The sequence below is a fragment of the Typopeltis vanoorti genome, chromosome 3 (assembly GCF_054136105.1).
Source record: "Typopeltis vanoorti isolate ZY-2024b chromosome 3, IOZ_Tvanoo_1.0, whole genome shotgun sequence".
Lineage (NCBI taxonomy): Eukaryota > Metazoa > Arthropoda > Arachnida > Uropygi > Thelyphonidae > Typopeltis > Typopeltis vanoorti.
The window spans coordinates 43,789,950-43,815,844 of NC_143551.1; the positions used below are offsets into that span (position 1 = coordinate 43,789,950).

Here is a 25,895-nt window from a genome sequence, read left to right on the forward strand (position 1 = left end):
AACTAAATTTATTATATATCATTAAGCATGAGCTGCAGAAAAAGAAAATGCTGTGGAGGGTATATAAAGAGAAAGTTGACCAACAAACTCATAAACAGTACAAGGCTCAGGCAAGAAAGGTGACCAGCATGGCAAGGAAGTCAAAATCAAATTATGACAAGAATTTAGCCAGGCAGACCAAAGGAAATCCCAAAGAGTTCTTTCATTATGTGGCAAGTAAAATGAAGAATGATTATGGAAGATTATTAATAAGTGAAGATGGTCATGAGGAGACAGAAGTGGATAAAATAGTTGAGTTATTGAGTGGCCACTTTGCAAGCATATACAGGCAGTCCGTGGGTTATGGACGACCTGACTTATGGCGTTCCGTACTTACGAACGGGCTCCCAAGACTCCCCATAAGGATAACTAATAATTAAACCAGTGGTTTCCAAACCGTGCGCCACGAAATATTCCAATATTTTCACTGAAATAACTGCACCAATTGCACACTGCAACTGTTAGGTAGGAATATATTCTGACTTTGAGCGCCATGGAAAAATCCTGATATACAAAAATTATAGACCAATCAGTATCTCAAGTATGGTGGTAAAAGTACTAGAAAAATTGGTAAAAAAGAGAATTCATGAATGGGTAGATAAAAATATGATACCGTATAAGGGTCAACATGGCTTTGTGAAGGGTTGGCCATGCCTCAGTAATTTACTAACTTTTTTATAATAGAGTAACAGCTGAGTTGGATAAAGGAAATGGCTACACAATGATTTTGCAAAGGAATTTGACAGAATACCACATGAAACACTGTTATGCAAATTAGAACAAATGGGGTGGATATGACACTGGTTAAGTGGATAAGAGGGTGGCTACTGGACAGATATGAAAAAGTGTATTATGGAGGGGCAGAATCGAGGCAAAAACAGGTGACTAGTGGTGCGCCACAAGGTTCAGTGCTGGGACCACTGCTGTTTAATTTATACATAAATGATATAGGAAATAACCTGAAAGGAAATATTCAGTTGTTTTCTGCTGATGCGAAATTACAAAATTAGATAGATTAATATTTAATCAAGGCGATGTGGAGAGCTTGCAGGATGATTTAAATAGACTGTCAGTATAGACAAAAGTTAATGGATATCAGTTTAATGTGGAAAGGTATAAAGTTATGCATTTTGGGATGAATAGATTACAAGCTGTGTGCCACAGTGATGGAACAGTACTCCAGGAAACAGATGAAGCTAGACATTTAGGGATGGTGGTGGGCAGAGAGTTAAAGTTTAGAAGACACACTACCTTAGCAATGTGTCTTTTAAAGTTTAGAAGACACATTGCTAAGGTAGCCCATAAGATTACTTAGCTATTGAAGAACGCATTAACAAGTAGAGATAAGGAAGTTGTTATTCCTCTTTATAAGGCCTTGATACATCCACATCTGGATTATTGTGCTCAACTGTTGTCTCTTGGGTTTCATGGGGATGAGGAAGCAGTAGAGAAGATTCACAGACGAGCAGCCAGGATGGTGAGTGGTCTGTTGAATGTTCCCTATGAGGATAGATTAAGGGTGAGTGGATCAGAAGTTGGATGAAAGGTAGAAACGGGGAGATATGATATAAACCATTTAAGTTACTTAAAGGATTTTATAGGATTGATGCAGGGGAAATGTTTCAGTACTTGACTAGAGAGGGCTAGAACACAGGATCATCCCTGGAAGTTGAAAAAAGATGTGATTGTAGGAGTGTGAAGACTAGATTATTTGCTTGGAGAGTTGTGAATGAGTGGAATGGGTTGCTAGAGTCAATTGTGAGTGCTTTGTCTGTTAACGGGTTCAAGGAGAGGTATGATAAATTGTGTGTAAAGTTTGGGTCCCCCACAATGAGTATTCAGACTCCATGGAGGTGCCTATACAATAATAATAATTATAATAATATTTTGCAAACTTTTGCAATATGTCCTCTGAACTGCTGCTGGATTCTGTTAAAATGTCTGCTAATATACATAAGTGGTGACATTCCATTTATTTCTATGGCTTATTAACATCAAGCCTTCTCAGAATTTGAAATGCTTACACATTTTTGAATTGTCAATCTCTGTCATCTTTCTTATTGTCATTCGACTGCTTTCCAGCTCCTCTTACATGAAATATACTAGAAAAGTACTAATTTATACTATATCTTCCATGGATGTCACATGTGTTCCATATCCAGAAACTAAAGTCAGCCTTCCATATTCACTCTTTCTTTTACTATTCACATAAATGTACGATTCTAAGGTTTTGCTTTGTTGTTTCAGGCAATCATCATTCATATGTCAGTTTTTTCTTCCTCACTACACTAGTCACCTACACCTAATGCTTTATACTCCTCTGAATATAAAGGACTGAGGCAACTCGTAGCAAAGGTGGACCAAGCTCTCATCACTCCTTGTCTCAGCATCTCCCATAATGCAAAGCACATCTTCTTGCGGACATGTACAATGCTATGCATTAAGGGAAGGGCCACTACCCAGACCGGTTTTGACCTTTATTGAGGTCTCGTCAGTGGGAGGCAGGCACAGAAGTGGTGATACTAAGGCAGAAGTAATGGAGAGGTCATATTTATTTATATGAGTTGTACTACATCATGTTACTTACACTACTTCAGGCGCTAACTTTGTTTGCCTACACTTGGGTAAAGGATTAAACTAAATTTATTATAGTCTAACCAAGTGGAAAATAAATTTCCAACATCTTTCTCTAAATCCAGAGTAAATTAATAATAAGGTGGTACACCTTTTAGCAACTCGTATAAGTAAATATGACCTCTCTATTACTTCTGCCTTAGTACCACCACTTCTGGGTCTGGCTCCCACTGACGAGACCTCAATAAAGGTCAAAACGAGTCTGGGTAGTCGCCCTTTCCCTTAATGCATAGCATTATACATGTCCGCAAGGAGATATGCTTTGCATTATGGAAGATGCTGAGACAAGGGTTGTTGAGAACTTGGTCCACCTTTGCTATGAATTGCCTCAGTCCTGAACTACTTCAGGTGCAAACTTTGTTTGCCTACACTTGGGTAAAGGATTAAACTAAATTTATTGAAGGCCAGGGGGGGGGGTGATATTGAATTCATGCATCAGCAAATTAGTGCAATGAGTGCAGAATTAATGATTATCATGGGGGATTTTAATTATGGTGATATAAATTGGAAGGAGGAAATATCATGTGGCAAAAAGGAAATGGAATTCATGCATCTTCTATGAGATAATTACTTGAAACAGCACATAACTGAAGCGACACGTGGTGTGAGTGTGTTGGACCTGGTCATTGGTTCAGAGGATATATGCATAAGTAAGGTGTCCTCCTTACTTCCAATTGGTGAGAGCGATCATGTGGTATTGATTTGGGAGGTTGCAAAATTTGTGGATTTCTCTCTTAAGAAGGGGTATATATGGAACTAGAGGTTAGGCAATTATAAGAAGCCTCGGAGTGAGCTTGCAGCCGTCCCATGGAAGAACAGCAGGTATCTGAGAAAGTCAACATCAGATTGTGTCCCCATGGTCAGGAAGACAAACAAGGTAGGAGTTTGAAGGATGAGTAGTATCAAGCTTGATCTGCAAAAAAAGAAATGTTATGGAGAATTTACAAGGAGAAAGGCGATCAGTACAAGGCTCAAGCCTAGGAAGGTGACCAGCATAGTAAGAAAAGCTAAATCAGATTATGAGAAGACCTCAGCCAAGGAGATCAAGGGTAATCCCAAAGAGTTCTTCCGCTATGTGGCAAGTAAAAGGAAGAATGACTTCAGAAGGATAACCTTAGTGGGTGTTGATGGTATCGAGGTGACCAATTCAGATGTAATAGTAGAGTTACTGAGTGATCAATTTTCAAAAGTCTATCACCCAAGTGAAAATATCTCTGTACCTGTAGCAATAACTAAAGTGAGAATTGAAGTTAAGAAATCAGAGGGACTTAGTATATTGCAAAATTTAAATGCGAACACTGCTGTAGGTTTAGATGGAATATCAGCTTGGGTGTTGCATGAATGTGCAAAGGAATTGTCAATGCCTATTACTTGGTTATTTAACTTAAGTTTGAACTCTGGTATGGTCCCTAGGGAGTGGAAGGAAGGCAAAGTGGTTCCTTTGCATAAAGGTGGCTCTAAAACTGCAGTAGTTAATTACAGACCAATCACCATCTCTAGAGTGGTGGTAAAAGTATTGGAAAAGTTGGTTAAAGACAAAATTCAAGAATGGGTGGATCAGGATATGATACTCTATAGGGGCCAACATGGTTTTTGTTAAAGGTTGATCCTGCCTTAGCAATTTATTTGCTTTTTATAATAGAATGACATCTGAGTTGGACAAAGGAAATAGCTACACAGTGGTACTTCTGGATTTTGCTAAGGCTTTTGACAGGATACCCCATGGAATACTGTTGCGCAAATTGGAGCAGATGGGGATGGATACTAAACTGGTGGTATGGAGGAGCAGAGTTCAAGATGAGGCAGGTTACCAGTGGTGTGCCTCAGTACTCTGTGCTTGGGCCATTGTTGTTTAATTTGTACATAAATGATATAGGAAATGGCTTAAAGGGAGATATTCAGTTGTTTGCTGATGATGCAAAGTTGGGTAGTGCAATAAAAAAATCAAGCTGATGTTGAGAGTTTGCAGGATGATTTAAATAAGCTAGTAAAATGGGAAAAAGGAAATGGATGTCAGTTCAATGTGGAAAAGTGTAAAATTATGCATTTTGGAATTAAAAGATTACCAGCTGTGTAGTACATTGATGGAATAGTACTCCAAGAGATTGATGAGGCTAGAGACTTAGGGGTGTTGGTAGATAGGGAGATGAAATTCCGGGGACACATTGCTAAGGTGTCCAAGATTGCACATAGGATTACTTGGTTATTGAGAAACACACTAACATCCAGGGATAAAGAGGTTATGATTCTCTTTTATAAAGCATTGATACTTCCACATTTGGATTACTGTGCTCAGGTCTGGTCACTTGGATTCCTTGGAGATGAGGAGGTTGTGGAAAGGGTTCAGAGGAGAGTGACTAAGTTGGTGAATGATGTAAAAAATGCTCTCTACATTGATAGATTGAGAGCTTGTGGATTGCAGAGGTTGTTTGATAGGTGGAGAAGAGGGGATATGATAGAAACATTTAAATTACTAAAAGGTTTTTATAAGTTGATGCAGGGGAAATGTTTCAGCTGTGTGATAGTGATGGAAGAACAAGAGGTCATCCCTGGAAATTAAGGAAAAGTGTGGTTAACAAGGGTGTGAGAATGAGGTTTTTCGCCTGGAGAGTGGTGAATGAGTGGAATGCATTGCCTGATTCAGTTGTGAGTTCTTCGTCTGTAAATGAATTCAAGGAGAGATATGATAGATATTGTTTTGATAGTTTGGGTCTCTCGTGATGAGTCTACTGACTCCATGGAGATGCCCGTAATAATAATAATTCTTTCTCAGCAGCTCTATAGTTTCATGATTCATCCATTTCAGCACTGCTTTATTTATCCTCTTTAATCTTAAGAATACAATTTGACACTAACTAGTTTTGGACCAAGTTTTAGACACTGCTGATTTCCTCTCCTCTTCAAATGACAAAGCCAAGGAAGGTCACCAATCTGTTTCCTTAATTTATCATAGCCTCTTGTATAATTTCACTCATTCTTTCATTCTGAAGCATGCACTTGCCTAGCCACTTCACATATCTAAACCATCACTCTCCCCAGATGGCATCTATATGCTGCATAAAGTAGTTATCTCTGGGTAGCTGAGGAACTAAGCTGTCACTGGCCCAGTGAGCTGATCATGGATTTATTTACAGCTAAAACAGAAAAAAATCAAAACCAGATGAATGTAAAGGTAATAAAAAAGGAAACTAAGAACAGGAACAAAGAACATACTGATACTTCCAGGTAATGGATGTTATGATGGAGAGGAATTAGATTTGGGTCTGAATGGGTTTGCTTCCCTCACATTTGGATAGTTCTCATTTCACTCATTAAAAGAAAGAAGGTGTTTGGAGGGCAAAGTCTGATTGTCACCTCCTCGTGGTGCCCTCTGGATGATCTAACAACAGTAGCATTTCTTCTTTTTCCCGTCATGGAGACAAATTTCAGTGATTATACTTATGCTACCACGTATGGGGAAGCCGACGCAACTCTTGATTTGGAAGTGATGTCAAAGTTGAGAAATGAGCAAATCGTTCCACCCATTACAAGAAATATTAATATCATTCAATGTAATATAAATGGTATCGTTACCCCAGCAAGCAAAGAAAAACTAAATGAACTATTACTACTAGCTGACAAACATGATGCTGATATTATCTGCATCCAGGAAACCAAACTCCGACAAACCGAAAGACTAAACTTTAAAAACTATGAAATCATAAGACAAGATAGGCCTACGGACCAAAATGGAGGAGGGCTTCTGACACTAATCCGAAACTTGTCATATACAGTTGTTGAATTAGACATAGTATCAGAAGGAACTGAAATACAAGGAATGCAAATACTGGAACCAAGTAAAAAAAACATTAAACATATTCAATTGTTATCATCCTCCTGACAAACCTGGACCAAATCTTTCCAACCTATCCCATCTCATTGAAGAAAACTCCATTATCTTAGGAGACATGAATAGCAAACACCTGTTATGGGGTTCTGAGGAAATAAACCCAAGAGGAGAAAACCTGAGTAATTTCCTAGATGAAACAGGACTAATAACTCTCAACAGTGGAGAACCTAATTATCTGTCTCATTCTTATGGTACAAAAGATGCCCTAGATATCACTGCGGTGTCTCCTGATCGTCACGACAAAGCTATTTGGTATGTTTTGGAACCAATAGAAAGCGATCATACTCCAATATTAATCAATCTGAACCCAAAAATGACTAGACCCACCCAAAAAAGAAAATATCATTGGAAATTCCAGAAGGCAAATTGGGAGAAATACAAGGATGAAGTAAGTAAAATGCTGAAAGATCACACATACCATGATGACTTAGACAAAGACTATATAACTTGGAAGAATACTATCCTAAATGCAGCAAAGAAAAGTATCCCAAAGGGCTAGGAGAAAAGTTATTTCAAACTACACAAAGGTTCACCAGGAACTTGACAGTAAAATAACTAAACAAAATGAATTATTTAACATCTTAAAAATTGGAAGTTCTCCAGAAACCAGGATCGAGTACAACAAGATAAATGCTGAAATTAAACAAAAATATAATATATTACAAAGAACTAGGTGGCAAGAATTTTGCCACAACTTAAATCCAAACACTTCAGATACCAAACTTTGGAAACTGACTGCTAATTTACAAAGAGACCTACCAAAGGCAAGTGAGACTAACACACTATAACACACTAGATATTGCAAATACCTTGACCTTTCATTTTCAAAATATAAGCAAACTAGAGATGAATACTAGGAAAGACCATCAAATATCAAAACAGGCTCGACAGCAGAAAAATGCTGCAAACTCTCCAAAATATCAAAACAAACTATTCTGGGATCCATTTACAATCTCTGAATCGGGAGATGCCTTGAAGAGACTAGATATAAAAAAATCATGTGGACCATAACATACAAGGAATTATGATCAAACATCTTCCTACCATAGCCCTAGATTGGCTACTTCGCCTATACAATAATAGCTTAACACAAGGAAAAGTTCCGAAAGACTGGAAGACAGCCACAATCATACCAATCTTAAAGTCTAACAAACTGCATGACCATCCAGGAAGTTATAGACCAATTTCACTGACTTCAATTCCAGGCAAATTAATGGAAAAAATGATACTCCAATGTTTGAATTACTATCTAAACAAAAATAGTATACTACCACATTTTCAGGCTGCCTTTAGAAGAAATCACTCAACAACTAATCAACTTTTCTACTTAACCCAGACAATTCAAGATAACTTCCAGACCAAACCTACCAAATCCACCATTGCAGCTTTTAGAGATTTTAGCAATGCCTTTGACAATGTGTGGAGGCAGAAACTCTTTTCCAAACTTTGTCATATTGGAATAGAAGGGAAAGTTCTTAACTGGATCTATGACTTTCTAAGAAATAGAACAATTCGAGTAAAAATAAATAATACCTTTTCCAAGAAAGTGAAAATAAGACAGGGACTCCCTCAAGGTAGCATTTTGAGCCCAATTCTTTTTTCCATCTACTTAAATGACTTAGATAAAAATATAAATAAAGAACCAAAGATAGCTATGTTTGCTGATGATTTGGTCCTATTCTCAGCTCACAACAACCTAGAAACAGCAGAAGGTCACTTAAACAAAACCGTTGAAAATTTAGCTACATGCTGTGAAAACCAAAAAATCAAAATTAACCCTACTAAATCAGAAATCTGTGTTTTACTACTAATAACCACCTCAGAAAGTGGAGACCAAAGATTAAGCTAAACAGTCAACTAATTACATTTAATGAAAATCCCAAATACTTTGGAGTTACTCTGGCTCCACAACTAAGCTTCAATAAACATATCAACAATGTTGTAGTCAGAGCAAAAAGAAGACTAAATATCATGAAAAGTATCTCAGGTAAAGAGTGGGGAGCCGATGCTAAAACCTTAAAAGTCACATATACCTCTATTATCCGTCCCATAATGGAATATGCTTCGCCAATCTTGGATGCAAACATCACAAACCAGTTTAGACAAGCTTATAAAAATTCAGAAAAATGCAGCTAAAATCATATGTGGACTAAGGAATACAACTCCTGGAAAAATAGCAGAATTCGAATCCAACCTTGTTCCTTTAAAAATTAGGTGACAAGAAAATCTTACCAAATTTGTAGAAAAAAGAGCCAACCTTGCACATCATAGAACAAGTGAACTTTTTAAAACTGGAAACCAACAAACAGAATAAAGAAAAAATCAACAATGCATGAAATCATAGAAAATAAAATTCCCTTGGTTTGTCCACATAAAATAGCCGACTACACAGCATTTCCTCCAAATTAAGACAGGAAAAATATAGTTATAAACTCTGAAATAGGGAAACATGAGAAAAAAAGCCTAGACAACCCTGAAATCTTGAGCCCTTTCAAAAGTAATGGAATATGGACCTGACTCAATAAAGATCTACACAGATGGCTCCAAAACTCCAAATGGCAATTATGGGAGTGGCGTACTGATCTATGGCTCTCATAACATAGAACTAAAAACAACTAACAATATTCGATGCAACTCATACCATGCAGAATTAATAGCCATTAACACAGCACTGCGATATTTGGAAAAACAAAACCCGAAGGAGTTTATATTTTTCACAGATTCCTTAGCAGCCCTTCAAGCTATTAAGAACTGCTACACTAGCCATCAAAAAATATTTAGAGACATAGCAAAAAACATGAACAAACTACATAAGGATTCCAAAATAATCTTCCAATGGATCCCATCCTATGTGGGATTAAAGGGAAACGAAACTGCAGATGAAGTAGCAAAATGGCCGCAAGATCAAGTGATACCACAGATTTCGATCTTTTTAAAACCACCCAAAAAGAAAACAACAATTCTTCAAGACATGACTCACCACTGGTACTCAGCAGAAAATCCAGGCACTACCATCAACTCCAAGTTTAATCGCAGTGCCACTACCATGATCTCTTGCCTCAAGACTGGCCACACAAGACCAATCAAGTTTAGCAATGGCATAAAAGTCTTCCCCACCTGCAAAATCTGTAACATCGAGAAAGCATCACCAATGCATTTGATAAACTGTATGAATATTTCCAAATGTGAACTCTATAACAACCCAGAAAAGGTGCTGTATAAAATACATGAACTTGACCTCTATGATCTGGTGTAATAATAACATGGGATAAAAAAAAAAAAAAATGTGTTTCATAAAAAGCCAATCTCCTAACTTTTTATAATAAATTTAGTTTAATCCTTTATCCAAATGTGTGCAAGCAAAGTTTGTGCCTGAATGTTTCTTCAGGACTGGGGTAAAGTGGTACAACACCGGGCAGCTCCTTGCAAAGGTGGAGCAAGCTACCAACACTCCTATCTCAGTATTTCCCATAATGCAAAACACATCTCCTTGCAGATATGTATAATGTTATGCATTAAGGGAAGGGCCACTACCCAGACTAGTTTCGACCTTTATTGAGGTCTCTTCAGTGGGAGCCAAGGAGATGTGTTTTGCATTATGGGAGATACTGAGATAGGAGTGTTGGTAGCTTGCTCCACCTTTGCAAGGAGTTGCCCGGTGTTGTACCACTTTACCCCAGTCCTGAAGATACTTTCAGGCGCAAACTTTGCTTGCACACACTTGGATAAAGGATTAAACTAAATTTATTATAGTCTGACCAAGTGAAAAATAAACTTTCAACCTCCTAACTTTTTGTTTTTTTTCCCAATTCCTACAATGATGTTCTTACCAGATGCTTAGTGTTCTCTTAGTTCTTAGTGAGAAAAGTTGCACAGAAAACTATTAGACAAGTTGAAGCAAATGGGAATGGATTTAAGACTGCTAACACATCCATGGGGAGTGGGGCTGATGTAGAATTTAGGAGAATGAAGGTAATTACTAGAGTGTGTCAGAACTCTGTATTAGGGCCATTACACTTTATGTATTATGATGTTTACGATAGAGTAAATTCCAGGAAAATGAGGGTACTAGTAGAGTTCCTTAGGGTTCTGTACTAGGGTCATTACTCTTTCATTTATATATTAATGATATAAGGAAAGATGGGGTGGGGAAGGAGTTGTTTGCTGATGCAAACCTGGGAAGAGCAATAGTTGATAAAGGTGATGTAGATATTCTGAAGGAAGATTATATAACTTGGCAGTGTGGGCAAAGGAATGAATATCAATTTAATATAGCAAGGTTTTTTTCTCCTAGAAACTCGGGTTTTTCATCCTATGTACAGACAAATCGGCCCTTCAGAACACACGCAATTTACAGACAAAAAATACTAGTTGTAGTGGTGGGCGGTAGATGGCATTGATGGAGATGATTCGTAGTAGAGGTTCGGTGTAGTGGTTGAGACAGCTGTAAGTGTCCTCCCGCAATGAGTCTTCGGACTCCTTGGAGGTATCAGGAATAATAATAATAATAAAATATAAGGTAATGCACTTTGGAATTACATACGGCATATTACATTGATGGTACTGGATTGCAGGAAATTGATGATGCTAAGGATCTGGGGAGAGGGAGGAAAGAAAGAGTTTGAGTTCAGAGGGCATACTGCAAAGGATTAATTGGATGTTGAAGACCACAATGACAAGTATACAGATTGGGAAGTTATTATCCTCTTCGTAAGACTATGACAGGCTGGCTGCATCAAGCTGTGCACAGATTTGGGTTTCCTGGGCATGAGGTGCTGGTAGTGGCAGAGAGGATCCAGAGAGGTAATCAAGATGTTACCAAGTCTGTGGAATGCTCCCTAGGACATGTAGAAGTGGAAAAGAGGGGACAGGATAGAAACTTATAAGCTATTAGAAGGATTTTAAAACATTGCTACAAAAGAAATTTCAATACATGATGAGTAGGGAGAGAACTAGGGATTATGCCTGAAGGTTGTATGTTTAACAGTGTCATTAGTAGATATGCAAGGAATACATTTTTTGTTTGAAGAGTAGTGAATATTAGAATGAATTGCCGAATGGTGGAGTGCTCTGACAATGAATGAGTTTAAGGAGAGGTATGACAGGTATATGCATTGTATAAATAATGGTTAGTGTGGGTTTCCTGCAATAAGTTTTCTGACTTTATGGAGGTGCCTACAATAATAATAATAACAAATGGCCACCTACCATTCAAAATTCACAACACTCAATACTATCTAACTTTTCATTAAAAAGGGATCACAAGAATCATGTCAAACTGGATATCAAAGCATCTCTTAATGATGGTACTTCCTCCAATTGGTTTGAAGGTTTGCACACTGCAGTGCTAACTTCTGTTTTGTCTCCTTTTTTTATATTTTCCTGTAACTTGGAAATAAGTGCATATTCAAGTCTCTTTTCCTAAGAAAGGTGACAAAATCTTTGGCATCAAATTATCATCCAAATGGTCTAGCTTTAGTAATAAACAATTACAAGTATGAATCTGTCAAATTCCAAAGGACATTTGGAGAAACTGAATTGATTGCTTTTGATGTCTCCAAATCAGTTAAGCACACACAAGCGAAAATTATACTATTAAAAAAATCTTTTTACATGAGATTTTCCGTCATTAATTTTGTATTTATATGTCTACTCACGGTATTCCCTTACTAAGAGTCATATACATATTAGTATGTTTCTTCTACAAAAAAGGTTATATTAAATTACTTATTTCAAAAAAAATATCTACTTCTTGAATTAAGAATAACATATACTTCAAATGTAATGTTGCCCAAAGTAAAATTAAGTCAAATAATTCAAGCACTCATCTAAGATACTTACTACTTCTGATATAAATACACCAGCACCATTTCTTCTGCTAACAATGCTAAGTCCTAAACCTCTACCCAGTTTTTTGCATAATTCTACTTCTAGTATTGAGAAAATGTCATCATCTTGGTTTGTGTTACTATCTCTGTAGACACCAAGCTGGATTGTAGCTCCTGACTGTCTTAATATGGAGACAGCATGGCTATGAGTTGCACCTTGCAGACTTTCACCATTAACCTGTTCATGGAAAAATATCAATGAAATTCAGCAAAATAAGCCAAAATAACACCCGAATAAAGACTATTCACATTTTAAAATCTTAGTCTATCTAAAAAGAGCAGGTTAGAGTTTGTTAAATTAGTATTGAATCTATTAAGATTCAGGAGGTAGTCATGCTATGTGTGGTCCAGGAGTCTGGAATTGAGTCAAGTAATCCCAATTAGTAAAACTAGGAACCTGGAATGTCAGAACCTTGTATGAAGCAGGTAAGCTAAGAAATGCTATCCAAGAAATGAAAAGACTTGAAATTGGAATTTTAGGAATGAGTGAATTTAGGTGGCCAGGATCAGGCAAAACTCAAGTCAATGACATGATAATGTATCACTCTGGAAGTTATGAAAACAACATCAAAACGGAGTTGGAATAATAATAAAGAAAGCTATCAATAAGTCACTGTTGAGCTTCATCCCTTACTCAGATAGGATGATGTTATTAAAACTGAAAGGACAACCACTAGATGTTAATCTTATACAAGTCTATGCCCCTACTGCTGACAAGAGTGATACTGAGATTGAAGAATTTTATGATCAAATAAAAGAACTAATGAAAAACACAAAAAAGCATGATATTAACATAGTTATGGGTGATTTCAATGCTAAAGTTGGGAAAGGTAGAAGTGGAGATGTAGTTGGCGAACATGGACTGGGCACAAGAAATGAGAGAGGTGACCATCTTTTTCAATTCTGCCAGGAAGAGGAGCTAATAATCACAAACACATGGTTTAAGCTACCGCCTCGAAGATTGTATACTTGGCAATCACCACAGGATAATAATGGGAATATAGTCAGAAACCAAATTGATTACTTACTAATTAATCAACGATTTCGAAGTTCTATAAAGAGTACAAAAACCTATCCTAGTGCAGATATTGCTTCTGATCATAACCTACTGGTGGCAGAGTTACGACTTAGACTGAAAGCTATGCTTAAGAAACATCAACAAAAAAGGTTTGATTTGGGAAAATTAAAAAACACAGAGATAAGAAGCAAATTGAGTCAAGATCTGAATCAAGAGCTAGCACTTATCAAGAATGGTGACATCATGAGGGTTGATGAATCGTGGGACAAATTGAAATCTGTCTTCATAGAGAAATGTACCAATACCTTATGTCCTAATAGAGCAGTAAAGAAGAAAGATTGGATGACTGATGAAATTCTTTCTCTCATGGATCAACGCAGATCATATAAAAATCATAATCCAACAAAATATACAGAGATTCAGAAAATTATTAAACACAAGATCAAAAAAGCAAAAGAAATCTGGATGATTGAAAAATGTAAAGAAATAGAAATTCTACAGCAAAAACATGACAATTTTAATCTACACAAAAAGATGAAAGAGACCTCGGGTATATATAAGAAAAAAAAATTCTGTATCCTTCGAAACAAAAAGGGAGAAATTATATCCGAAAAGGATGACAAAATACAAGAATGGGTGAAATATATAGAAGAACTCTTTACTGATAACAGACAGAACCCAGAAAATACTTATGAACATATGGAAGGTCCATGCATTCTAAAATCAGAGGTAGAATGTGCATTAAACTCAGCTAAAAATGGTAAAGCCCTAGGACCAGATAGAATACCAGCAGAAATAGTAAAGTTATTAGAGGGTGACAACATTAACATATTAGTAAAGCTATTTAATAAGATCTACGATACAGGCATAATCCCTCAAGACTGGTTACAGTCGACCTTCATCATGCTACCTAAAAAAGTAAATGCGAAAACTTGTAATGACTATAGAATGATCAGCCTAATGAGTCACGTTCTCAAAATGTTTCTGAAAATAATTCAAAAAAGAATATATAGAAAATGTGAAGACACCATCAGTGATACCCAATTCAGCTTTAGAAACGGCTTGGGAACAAGAGAGGCCCTTTTCTGTTTTCAGATCTTATTTCAAAAATGTATTGACCAAAACAAGGTAATATTCATTTGCTTCATCCACTTCGAGAAAGCATTTGACAAAGTCCAACATGCTAAAATGATTGTACTATTAAAAAGAATTGGATTAGATGGTAAAGACATCAGGATAATTGAAAACTTATATTGGAACCAAAAGGCATCTGTTCAAGTTGATGACATTATTACAGACTCCATTAACATCAAAAGAGGAGTAAGGCAAGGATGTGTGCTGTCACCTCTTCTTTTTAACATCTACTCAGAAGCCATATTTCAAAAAGTCTTGGAAGGAAGAAAGGAAGGGATTAGTGTAAATGGTGAAATCATCAGTAACATCCGACGATGATACAGCTCTTCTGGCTGACAATATTCAGGATCTTCAAAATCTTTTGGAACTAATAAATGCAGAGAGTGAAAAAATGGGATTAAAAATAAATATCTCCAAAACTAAATTCATGGTCATAAGTAAGAAACCAATTCTTAATTTAGCACTTTCTTTAAATAGGAAACAAATAGTAAGAGTGGCAAAGTTTAAATATCTCGGATGCTGGTTAAATGAAGATTGCAATCCAGAAATGGAAATAAAAGTTAGAATTGAAATGGCAAGAAAAAAATTTTCTCTTGATGAAATCAACACTGTGTAACCGCAGTTTAAACTTAGAGTATGCATGGTTAAATGCTATGTATGGTCTGTACTGCTGTACGGTGCAGAAACTTGGACCTTGAAGACAACATCAATAAAAAGACTTGAAGCCTTTGGGATGTGGTTATACAGACGAATGTTAAAAATCCCATGGACAGCAAAAACGTCCAATCAGGAAGTACTGGAACAAATGGGGAAATCATGTGAACTTTTAGATACCATAAAAAGAAGGAAAACTGCATATCTTGGTCACCTACTTTGTAATGAAAAATATAAGATACTTCACAATTGATTATAAAAGGGAAGATAAATGGAAGAAGAGGACAAGGAAGACGAAGAAAATCTTGGCTGGCAGATATCAGACAGTGGACTGGTATGAACTCTGGGAGACTGCTCAGAATAGTTGAGAATCGCTCAAAATTTGCCAAGGTGGTCGCCGACCTCCGATAGGAGATGGCATTCAAAGAAGATGAATCCCAATTCCAGACTCTTCATTCATTTAAAGGAATTGTTATTAACACTAGCCTTCCAAAGAGACAAACTCGATATGGGAGGTTCCCAAAAGATCTTGGAATCATGCCTTAAATACATTTAACGTTTCTGCACACACCTCACTCAACAATGCATTCCACTCATCAACCACTTTCCAAGCAAAAAAATCTGCTTCCCTCTCTCTCCCTTCCTCTTTTGTTCATATTTGTCTTATACACTTTTGGGATGGTCTCTTGTTCTACCCAATTTATGCTGAGCCCATACACGAGAGATTGATTAATCAACCTATTAGTATATTAGTAACATGTATGAAGTGAGGTGGGGAAAGAAAAACTTGCTTACATTTGATTTAAAAGCCCATATATTATATTCCTTGAGAAACACATTATTATGTTTCCATAAAGAGGAAGACTGTTCCTCAATACAGCAGTAGGAGGAGGAGAAGGAGGAAAAAAAAATTCTGTGGGTTTTGAGTTATACTGCAAAGGGATGTTGAGCAGCAGCTGCAAGTGTTCCAGCAGACCTAGTATTGAGCGGAGGAACTATTGATGCTATTCAAGGAGAGTATGATAGGATTTGTGTGTATGATGGTGGTTGATATGGGTCTCCCATGATGAGTCTCAGGTCTCCATGGAGATGCCGTAAAATAATAATAATAATAATAGATGAACTGGAGGTACTTAATGAATTGAAAAATACTGTGAATCCTGCAGTGGGCCTGAACAATATGGCAGCTCATGTGCTACAAGAGCATACAAGTGAACTGGCAGTGCATCTGACAAAGTTGTTTAATATAAGTCTCAGCTCTGGCAAGGGTCCAAGGAAGTGGAAAGAGGGTAAGATAGTTTGATTACATAAAGGTGGTTCCAAGACAAAAGTAGCAAATTACAGACCAATTAGTATCTCTGGAGTGGTGGTTAACATGGAAAAGTTGGCTAAAAGTAAAATGCAGGAATGGATAGATAGCAATATGATACTCTATTGGGGGACAGCACAGCTTTGTAAAAGGTAGGTCCTGCCTCAGTAATTTATTCACATTTTATAAGGTGACAGCAGAATTGGATAAAGGAAATTGCTACACTATGATACTGCTGGATTTTGCAAAGGCATTTGACAGAATACCACATGGAAAATTATTACATAACTTGGAGCAAATGGGAATGGATATAAGTTTGGCATGGATAGGGAAGGGGTGACTGATAGACAGACATCAGAGAGTGGTGTATGGAGTGGAATCAAGGTGAATGAGGGTGACTAGTGGAGTATTCCATGGCTCTGCACTAGGATCACTAATCTTTAATTTGTACATTAATGATAAAACGGAAGACTTGAGGGGAATATTGAATTGTTTGCTAGTGATGCAAAACTGGAGATGGCAATACTTGATAAAGCTGATATAGATATCTTGCAGTGAGACTTAAATAAATTGGCATTGTGGGCAAAGGACAATGGTTGTCAATATGATGTAAAATGTAAGGTAATGCATTCTGGAAATGAAAAGGTTACATACTTCATATTGATGGTACTAGATTACAGGAGAGTGATGGGTCTAGGGATCTGGGGGTGATGGTGGACACAGACTTGAAATTCAGAGAACATATCGCAAGAATTGGCAAAATGGCTCAGAGGATTGATTACTTGAATGTTGAAGAACAATGACAAGTAGAGATAAGGAAATACAACTTATTTATTAATTACTGATCATTTACGAAAAACATAACTACGTTAGAAAACTATCTAATGCAGTTTTGTTTTTCGTAATGGTCAGTAATTAATAAATAAGTTGTATTTGAATTATATAAACGACCAAATATGTTTAGTTTAAATAGAGATAAGGAAGTTATTAACCTTCTTTATATGGCTATGATTCAACCATATGTTGACTGCTGTGCACAGATTTGGTCACCTGAGTTTCTAGGGGATCAGGAGGTGGTGGAAAGGATTCAGAGTGACTAAGCTTATGACAGTTCTGTGGAATATTCCCTATGAGAATAGACTGAAAATGTGTGCATTGTAGAGTTCAGCTGAAAGGCAGAGGAGAGGGGATATGATAGAAACTTAAACGTTATTAAATGGATTCTATAATATTGACACAAAAGAAATTTTTCAATATATGGGGAGTAGGGGGAAAACAAGGGGTCACACTTAGAAGTTGTCTAAGAGTGTGGTTAGTAAGGGTGTGCAGACTAGGTTCTTTATTTGGAGAGAGGTGAATGAGCAGAATGGAATGCCAGAGGTAGTTGCGAGTGCCCCAATGGTAAATAAGTTTAAGGAGATGTATGATAGTTATAATGATTCAGGACCTTCATGGAATCACAAGACTCATCATGCCCACTCAAGAAAGTGCAAAGTCTATCATACCACTACTTGAACTCACTTACTGTTTGTGCTCTCACTACTCTATCAAGCAATGCATTTTACAGTTCAACCATCCTCCATGCAAAGAAACCACTCCTCACCTTCATGCTCACAATTTATTTTCGCAACTTCTAGGGATGGGCCCTTGCCCCCACTCCTTGTTCCACCAAATGTAGGAACTTTCCAGCATACTGTGTTAACAGATAGTGTGAGTCTCCCATGATGAGTCTTTTGACTCCACAGAGTACCTGTATAAAAAATAATTTCTTTGGAACATTTGCAATGGAGATATTTATAAAACACACATATAGCAGAAACCAAATGCCTGTGCAAAAGTGGGTAGAGTGAGTTGGTAAGAGATGGGTTATTAAGCAATTTAATTGCCTCCTCTGTATTGAGTCAAGCATTTCAAGATAGCTCTTAGGACTTCACCTCAAATGTGAGCAGTATTCAATAGCCAGGCAGATTTGTAAGAAGACAGTACAAGATTAATGTCTTGAGCAAAAGAGAAATCCTAGTTTTTTGGAAGCTGAGGAGGCAATGGTGGTGATGTGTTCATGCCAGGAGAGGCTTGATGTTAGGGTGATTCCAAGAAGAGAACTCTCATCTTATCTAGAAATCCGAGTGTTGTCAAGGAAGAAATTGGTTCTTTTTCTGAATTCCATTGAAAATGGCTTGGAGATCATAATTGAAGGCAGTGGTAGTTGATGTTCTATATGTTGGGTGATTTGCATAGAGTAAGGTTTGTCATATGAAAGGGAAGAGTGCAATGTGCTGTCATCCTGCAAAACTGTGTATTGGGTTGGTGAGAGAACAGAACTCATGGAACCCCAGCATTAGTTGAATGGTGAGAGGATAAGGAACATCCCCCATCACACACGTGTGCATCTAATCAGAAAACTGCAATCCAATTTGGACAGATTAAATGATGAGACTTTGCTTAGCAGAGCTTTGTGCCAGATCCAGTCAAATGTTTTGGAGATATCAAGTGCAACCAATTGAGGTTCACCCAACTTCTCCATGGCATTTGTCAAGAGATGGGTAACATATTGTTATTTGTTATGAGATTAATTGTATTATTTAATCTCTTGTATCGTGTCTTGTATTTAAGTTCCTGTGATAATGGCAATGTGACGTTGCCGAAATATTGGAAGTGTATTAAAATTTATTTGAATGTATATTCTATTGTACATTGTAATTTCCTTAAGCTATTTAGTAAGAATGTATAACCAACGTCTAAGCTTTTCCACGAGAATATTTAATCTCTGTTTCTAAATTATTTTTTTTTATTTCCGAGTGTACCTATATATGCACAAGGGTTCACTCCGATTGGTGCAATGACTTTAATTCTTTCTTTCAGAATCCAAAAAAAATCACTGAATCAAGACTAAATACAAAATAAACACATTTAATAAAACACAAATAATATATACACTTCAAATAAGGTTACATAATTAACTACAAATTAATTAGATTCAAAGGCCTTTTAAATAAACTTACAATTAAGAGATCAGCCATTCTCTCACTCAATCTATTACTGATTTGTTTAACATATGCTTCATCTCATTTTTCTAGACTAAACAGTTTGTTTACACAATAACAAAATGTACATAGCCAGTTTCTCTGTTAAGGCCTCATGTAGCACACATTAATTCTTCTTGACACTGAAGTGTAGGTATTCTGAATTCACCTAAGTATAAACACTTTCACTTCATTCAATTTCTTTCCAATCAGTGTTTTATCGAACATTCCTTTAGAACGTCATTAACAATATCTTCTTTTATTTACGAATACTTATTGACGGTCTTCCACCTTAAAAACTCACTTCTACAATTCCCTTTTCAGAATCTGCTATTAACCCTAGACTGCTCACCCTTTTTTGGACGACATCACTGCTCACCTGGGGTATGCTGTCACCCCATGACATTTCTTCTCCCCCTCCCTCCCCTCCACATAGGTAATTGAAATTGTTATTGTGTAATAGCCCAAGCTATTAACAGAGCTTACCTACTAAGATATTTTGAAAGGAGAAAAAGGAAGGGAAAACAAAAAATAAAATACAATATTATGTAATTTTAAATTTTTACTGATATTTACAAAGTGTCATACTTTCTAATGAAAACATTAAAAAAATGAATATATCACAATTTTTCTTGTGTAAATGTGTTGTTAGGTTTCAGTTAAAATGTACATGAAGAAAAAGACCTTACAATACAAATGACAAACATATTTACACAAAACAAACAATGGGCGTCAAAAATTGATGTTTGCTTTAGTAATATATTACACAAAAATAAAACATTTTTCTACCATGGGAATGATTTGTAGTTGGTAAATCTAATAAAAGTTTAAAATAAGATTAAATGCATCAAAATCAGTTTATAAACCATGTAGAACATTAATTCTTTCTAGCACATTCATCACAAATGTGTTTCCTGTGATCCGGATACATAAAAATGTCACATACTGAACAACAGACTTTGGTTTTCCGATCCTTGGCTCGTGGACAGATCTGACATCTAGCTTGCTTCTTCACTTTTGGTTCTGGAGGTCCCTCAGCTTCAGCAAGACCAGCATTGGTGTCTTCATCACCTTGGATGTTCAGAACTTTCTTTATGATATTTGTAAGTTCTCTAGACAATGGCTGAGCCAGTCTCCTTTTAATGTGTAGTGTCGCAAAATTCAAGCCAAATCAAGTATTGATGCCTAATAATCTTTTTCTTAGTTGCTGACTGGAGAATTATCTGCAAATTGATTCCTGCTTGATCCAGCATCCCATAAAAATAGCACAGAGGCCATCTTCTGGTTTTGCGGCTTGTTGTGTAGTTGTGAGCCATCCAGTCGAAACTGTCAACACTACCTTTTGTGTTGTTATAAAAAAGTATAAGTTATGGTTTCTTAGAGACACCATCAACTTTCTTGTCACTGTGCATTGATAGTGTTGGATCATAACTTCTTCTCAATCATGTTTTATCATCTTACAATTCTCTCTCTTTAGTATTTAACTAGTTGTAGGCTGATATATCAATCGAATATGAAGAAAATTTATATTATACTGTGCCACTCCATATTCTGAATTGCAAGAGCAATTTAGATAAATCAATCTTCAACTGTATTAGGTTATCATAAGCTGATTTTAGGCCGAGGTTTTTATTCTAACTACATAGGGTTCCTGCTGAGATTTGTATTATTTTAATGATCGGTGCAATGAAACAATCAGGCAAATACAAGATTCGATTCAAACAACATTATTTAATGCAGTGTCAAATAAACGAATACAAAACTTTCATTAAGATTCTAGTATACCACTCAGCTGAGCTCAAACTTTATAATTAAAGATTATATTTAACAGATCTTACCCTTCTTGTTACAAAGGACTTCTATCATAACTTTACTCTGATCAAGGTTATATTTCAAAACATTTAAATATCAATTCAGTTCAAGATATTCAGAATGAATACAACTCATGAACCATCAGACATTCATTTGTACTTCTTTAAGCTCAGTCGATCAATTTTAGTTCTTGTAAGTTCGAGATTCCTAAATTACAACAAATAGGCTTCTCAGTATTCTCGTTCAGTCAATGAACACCTAATTCAATAATATAGCATTTATCACTTGAAGAGTGAAAAGTCTTAGCACATCACACATTAAATCTTGACCTGCTAAATACAGCAACTAGGAACAATATACTATTGGCGGAATTAATTTTTGTTACTTCTCACTAAGTATAGCAAAGGTAATCTTACCAGGATATAGCTTCATCACATCATAGGGAGATCGAACAACATTTTTAAAGTCCTTGCTGACTCTTACTTTGTAATAACACAAACTTAAAAGAATCTTTCACTTCTGCGACTGATTTATAGACTCAAGAGAATATAACTTTTATGCACTTGATTTAAATTATCTACCTATTTCTTCTTTTTCTTCTACGTATTATCCTATTTCCTGCACTATTCCACTGCTGGGCATTAGGAAGTTTTTGTAAAAATCCAACTCAGAAAAAAGTAAGTTAAATTGCCAAGCGATTCCCGGTCCTTTAAATTCCGTTTTCGGCATGTCAAAATTACCTTCCAGTCTTCAGCTAGCGTTCTCTATACTCCCCTCTTCGATTCTCTCTTTTTAGTTTCGTTTTTGTGTCCACTTGTTCCTGTTTCCTGCCAGTAACTGGTTCTCACCGGTTACGCTCACATCAAACTTGTTTTTCCCTTCGTATATAGTAGTTCACGCTCCAACACGCGCTAGGAGAAATTTGCATGTTTTCTCACAACAACCAATCAAATAATATCACAAAGAATCTTCTGGATATATTAAAATTACATACATTACAGTTTCTAATATTATTATTAAAAGAATAAAGCAAATAAAATAAATGACACTTTAATATAGAGGCTTTTCATGTCTATAATATATTTAAAAATTACATAAATAAAATTAACTAACATAACTAAAAAGGAATTCATGAATAACATTTTATAAGCAAGAGGCTAATAAAATAAATTTAAATAAATCCTGCTTATTATATGGTAGGTCTTGTTAATTATGAATGAAGTATTATTAATTATAAATATCTTCATTCACCATTTAACAAAGGCTCACTCTTTCTCTGAAAAATTTATCTTTAAAGAAAAAATTTTTCTATTCACATAAATCTCTGGGAGGATTCAGCCTTTCTACTTCTTTCTTGAAGTCTCAGATAGTGCCTAGTCTGAATAAAATCTAATTCCTTATTACAGTCTGTGTATTTATTTCTCTCCACTTGAATTCTTGCTGTTTTTATCACAGGTAAAAATTTGATTGCTACACTTATAGTGTGATAATGTCTTTTCAGGGCAGAGGTTCTGTTCTCTGTCACTAAAATTGAGTCTTAGTTGTCTCATGACTGGATGATTTGTTCTATTGGTAATCCCTTTTTGATTCACTCATTCCTTTGTAATTCCTTCCTCTTCTCATATTTCTAGTTCTGATGTGTAAAGGAGTTATTTTAGCAAAATTAATTTTAACTGACAGTTGATTTCCAGCACCAATTTCTTGTTCAGGATTGGACACTTGATGTTAAGTTGTGTTACAGGCTGATCAAGTACATTAGTATTTGTATCACTATCATTCACAGTTGGTTTATCTATAGATGATTGCACTCTATTAGGAGTTTCTTCTTCATTAGGCATACAAAACCTTCCTGTTAGTTGCTTCTTTTCTGTGCATACAGACTTATTGTTTCTTCTGACATTTATTTTTCTATTCATTAGGGACATTTCACCTCTTGAAAAGTCACAAGAGAAATGATACTTCTCCATAAAATTTGTTCCTAACATTATGTGAGAACCCAAGCTAGGAGTGAAAGGAACAATAAATAAGTCTTGGTATATACACAGTCTAATATCTGGTAGATAAATTTTTGTGCGAACTTTCTCATATGCTGTAGAGTTCGAGTCAGAGAGAGAGAGTGGTAATTCTCACAGGTCTTCTTAAATTGGTAACGTTTTTCCATAACTTATCTCTTATTTTTAGGAAATATTGCTTACTGATGGTTGAGGCATTGCAACCTGTGTCAAACAGAATATTACATTTATGACCTTGGACATTTCCTGTAATCCTCATCATTGATTCTCTCAATCTAGGAAAATTACGAAACTTACTATACTCTCTGTGAGGAATGTGTCCAAAATTAGAATCCCATTTGTTGTTAGAGTAATTTCTTCTATTTAAGGAGCAATTTCTGGCAATGTTTCCAACTTTATTGCAACTAAAGCACTTTGGAGGATCTCTATAATCAGTGAGATATTCTCTTCTTGTTGGATTGTTCATTACTCTCAGATATGCAGTTACAATTTATGGAATACTCTTTATTAATTTTCTTCTCATCCTCTTTCTTTTTATTCTCCTTTGAGGTTTCATTTAGGCCTAGGGAACAATCAGTCCTTTCTATGATGTTTATACATGGCCTACATTGGATGAGGGACAAAGGTCTCCCATCATCTGTTTTTCTCTTTGACAGCTATAAGGCACTCCTCTAGTGTGGTGATCTTCTTTTTATAGGCTGTTTCCCTCAGTTCTGGCTTAACAGCTTGTTGAAACTGTTGATAAACTGCCCAATCCAAATGAGGTTTATCTGCATTGGATACATTCAGACTGTTAGAAAGATTCAACAAGTGATTGTAGAATTCAGCAACATTCTCCTTATCCTTCTGTGTGATCCTTTTGTAGTTTCCACAGATTTGGTCCAACACTTCTCAGTTTAGAAAATTGAGATGATAAAGCTTCCTTAAATTTTGAGTATTCAAACATTTCTCTAAGTACTGGAGATGAATATAAAAATGTTTTTGCTTTACCAATCAATTTGTTTCTGAGCAATATCAATAACTGAAAATCAGTCCAATTTGCTGTCTCTCTGAGTTTTTCAATAAAGGTAAAAAATGACAATACATCATCTGATTCCTCTCCTGAAAATTGACGAAAGACCTGTTAGGGGTTCACAATTCTGAAGAATTCACTGTCTTCCATTTCTGTGCTAGATGTAACAGCCATATTGGATTATTATTTAATACTTGAATTCTCACAACTTAATTTTAAAACTATCCAAATTATAATTCTTTGCCTGATTTGTTTCACAACCAATTCACCGTGATTCACTTAACTTTACCTCTAAGTTTTAGGAAATAGTTCCTCTAGTTAAATATAAAAAAAAACTTAATCTCTCAATTAATACTCGTGAATCAGCCTGCCAACTGCACCATTCTGTTGGATCATAACTTCTTCTCAATCATGTTTTATCATCTTACAATTCTCTCTCTTTAGTATTTAACTAGTTGTAGGCTGATATATCAATCGAATATGAAGAATATTTATATTATACTGTGCCACTCCATATTCTGAATTGCAAGAGCAATTTAAATAAATCAACCTTCAACTGTATTAGGTTATCATCAGCTGATTTTAGGCCGAGGTTTTTATTCTAACTACGTAGGGTTCCTGCTGAGATTCATATTATTTTAATGAGCAGTGCAATGAAACAATCAGGCAAATACAAGATTCAATTCAAACAAAATTATTTAATGCAGTGTCACATAAATTACATCATAACACAGCATTCCAACAGGGACATTACAATTAAATGAATACAAAACTTTCATTTAGATTCTAGTATACCACTCAGCTGAGCTCAAACTTTATAATTAAAGATTATATTTAACAGATCTTACTGTTAAATTGTGATTGAAGATATTCTGTATATTATAATACTTCATTCGTATTTAACATAATCCACCATGTCATAAGCAAGACTTGTAAATATTATTTGTTGTTAGTCTTTTACTTGTAATAATATATTATTCATATATTACCACTTTACAACTTTGTCAAAAATGACATTCAATTTATTTACTTAATTCTGTAAAATTTATTATAAGAAACTGTATGTATATAAATTTAAATGTACCTTATGTGAACTGTGATATATATTTTTTGTTATTTCTATAAGTAAAGGTAATTTTATAGAATTCTACTGATGAGATTTGATTGGCTACTGACGGAGAAATGGAGTTTATTTTAGTTAGCTTGTGCGGAGAGTGTGAGCTACTGTGTATAAAGAGAAAAGCCAGCTGATATAAGCTAAAAAGGGTTAAAACCGGATTTTTGCAGGAAAAGGAGAACGTAGTTGATTGGAAAGAAAAAGTAAAGAGAGAAGCTCTGGAGACAGCATAGAGATCAGTAGTGAGTGGCAGAAGGGGAGTTGATATATGCCGAAAATCGCCTAGGAAAGGACAAGGAATTAATAGGCATTTGGAATTACTTCTGTAGGAGTTCTGATACTTCAATAATTTCC

The 25,895-nt window shown here is 35.7% G+C and overlaps 2 protein-coding genes across 2 annotated transcripts in view; both read right to left on the reverse strand.

The window, feature by feature from the left end:
• Positions 1-23,385, reverse strand: part of LOC150108086 (multiple PDZ domain protein-like) — a 103,207-nt gene extending 79,822 nt beyond the window's left edge. Inside the window, exons 1-2 of the mRNA XM_090415952.1 lie at positions 23,140-23,385; positions 12,404-12,628 (exon numbers count right to left, since the gene is read on the reverse strand). Of these exons, the coding sequence (XP_090272078.1) occupies positions 12,404-12,628; positions 23,140-23,385 (471 nt within the window). The remainder of the gene's footprint in view (positions 1-12,403; positions 12,629-23,139) is intronic.
• A 660-nt stretch (positions 23,386-24,045) lies between these two features.
• LOC150108087 (multiple PDZ domain protein-like) overlaps positions 24,046-25,895 on the reverse strand; it is an 859,697-nt gene continuing 857,847 nt past the window's right edge. The window contains exon 33 of the mRNA XM_090415962.1: positions 24,046-24,202. Coding sequence (XP_090272088.1) covers positions 24,046-24,202 — 157 coding nt within the window. The remainder of the gene's footprint in view (positions 24,203-25,895) is intronic.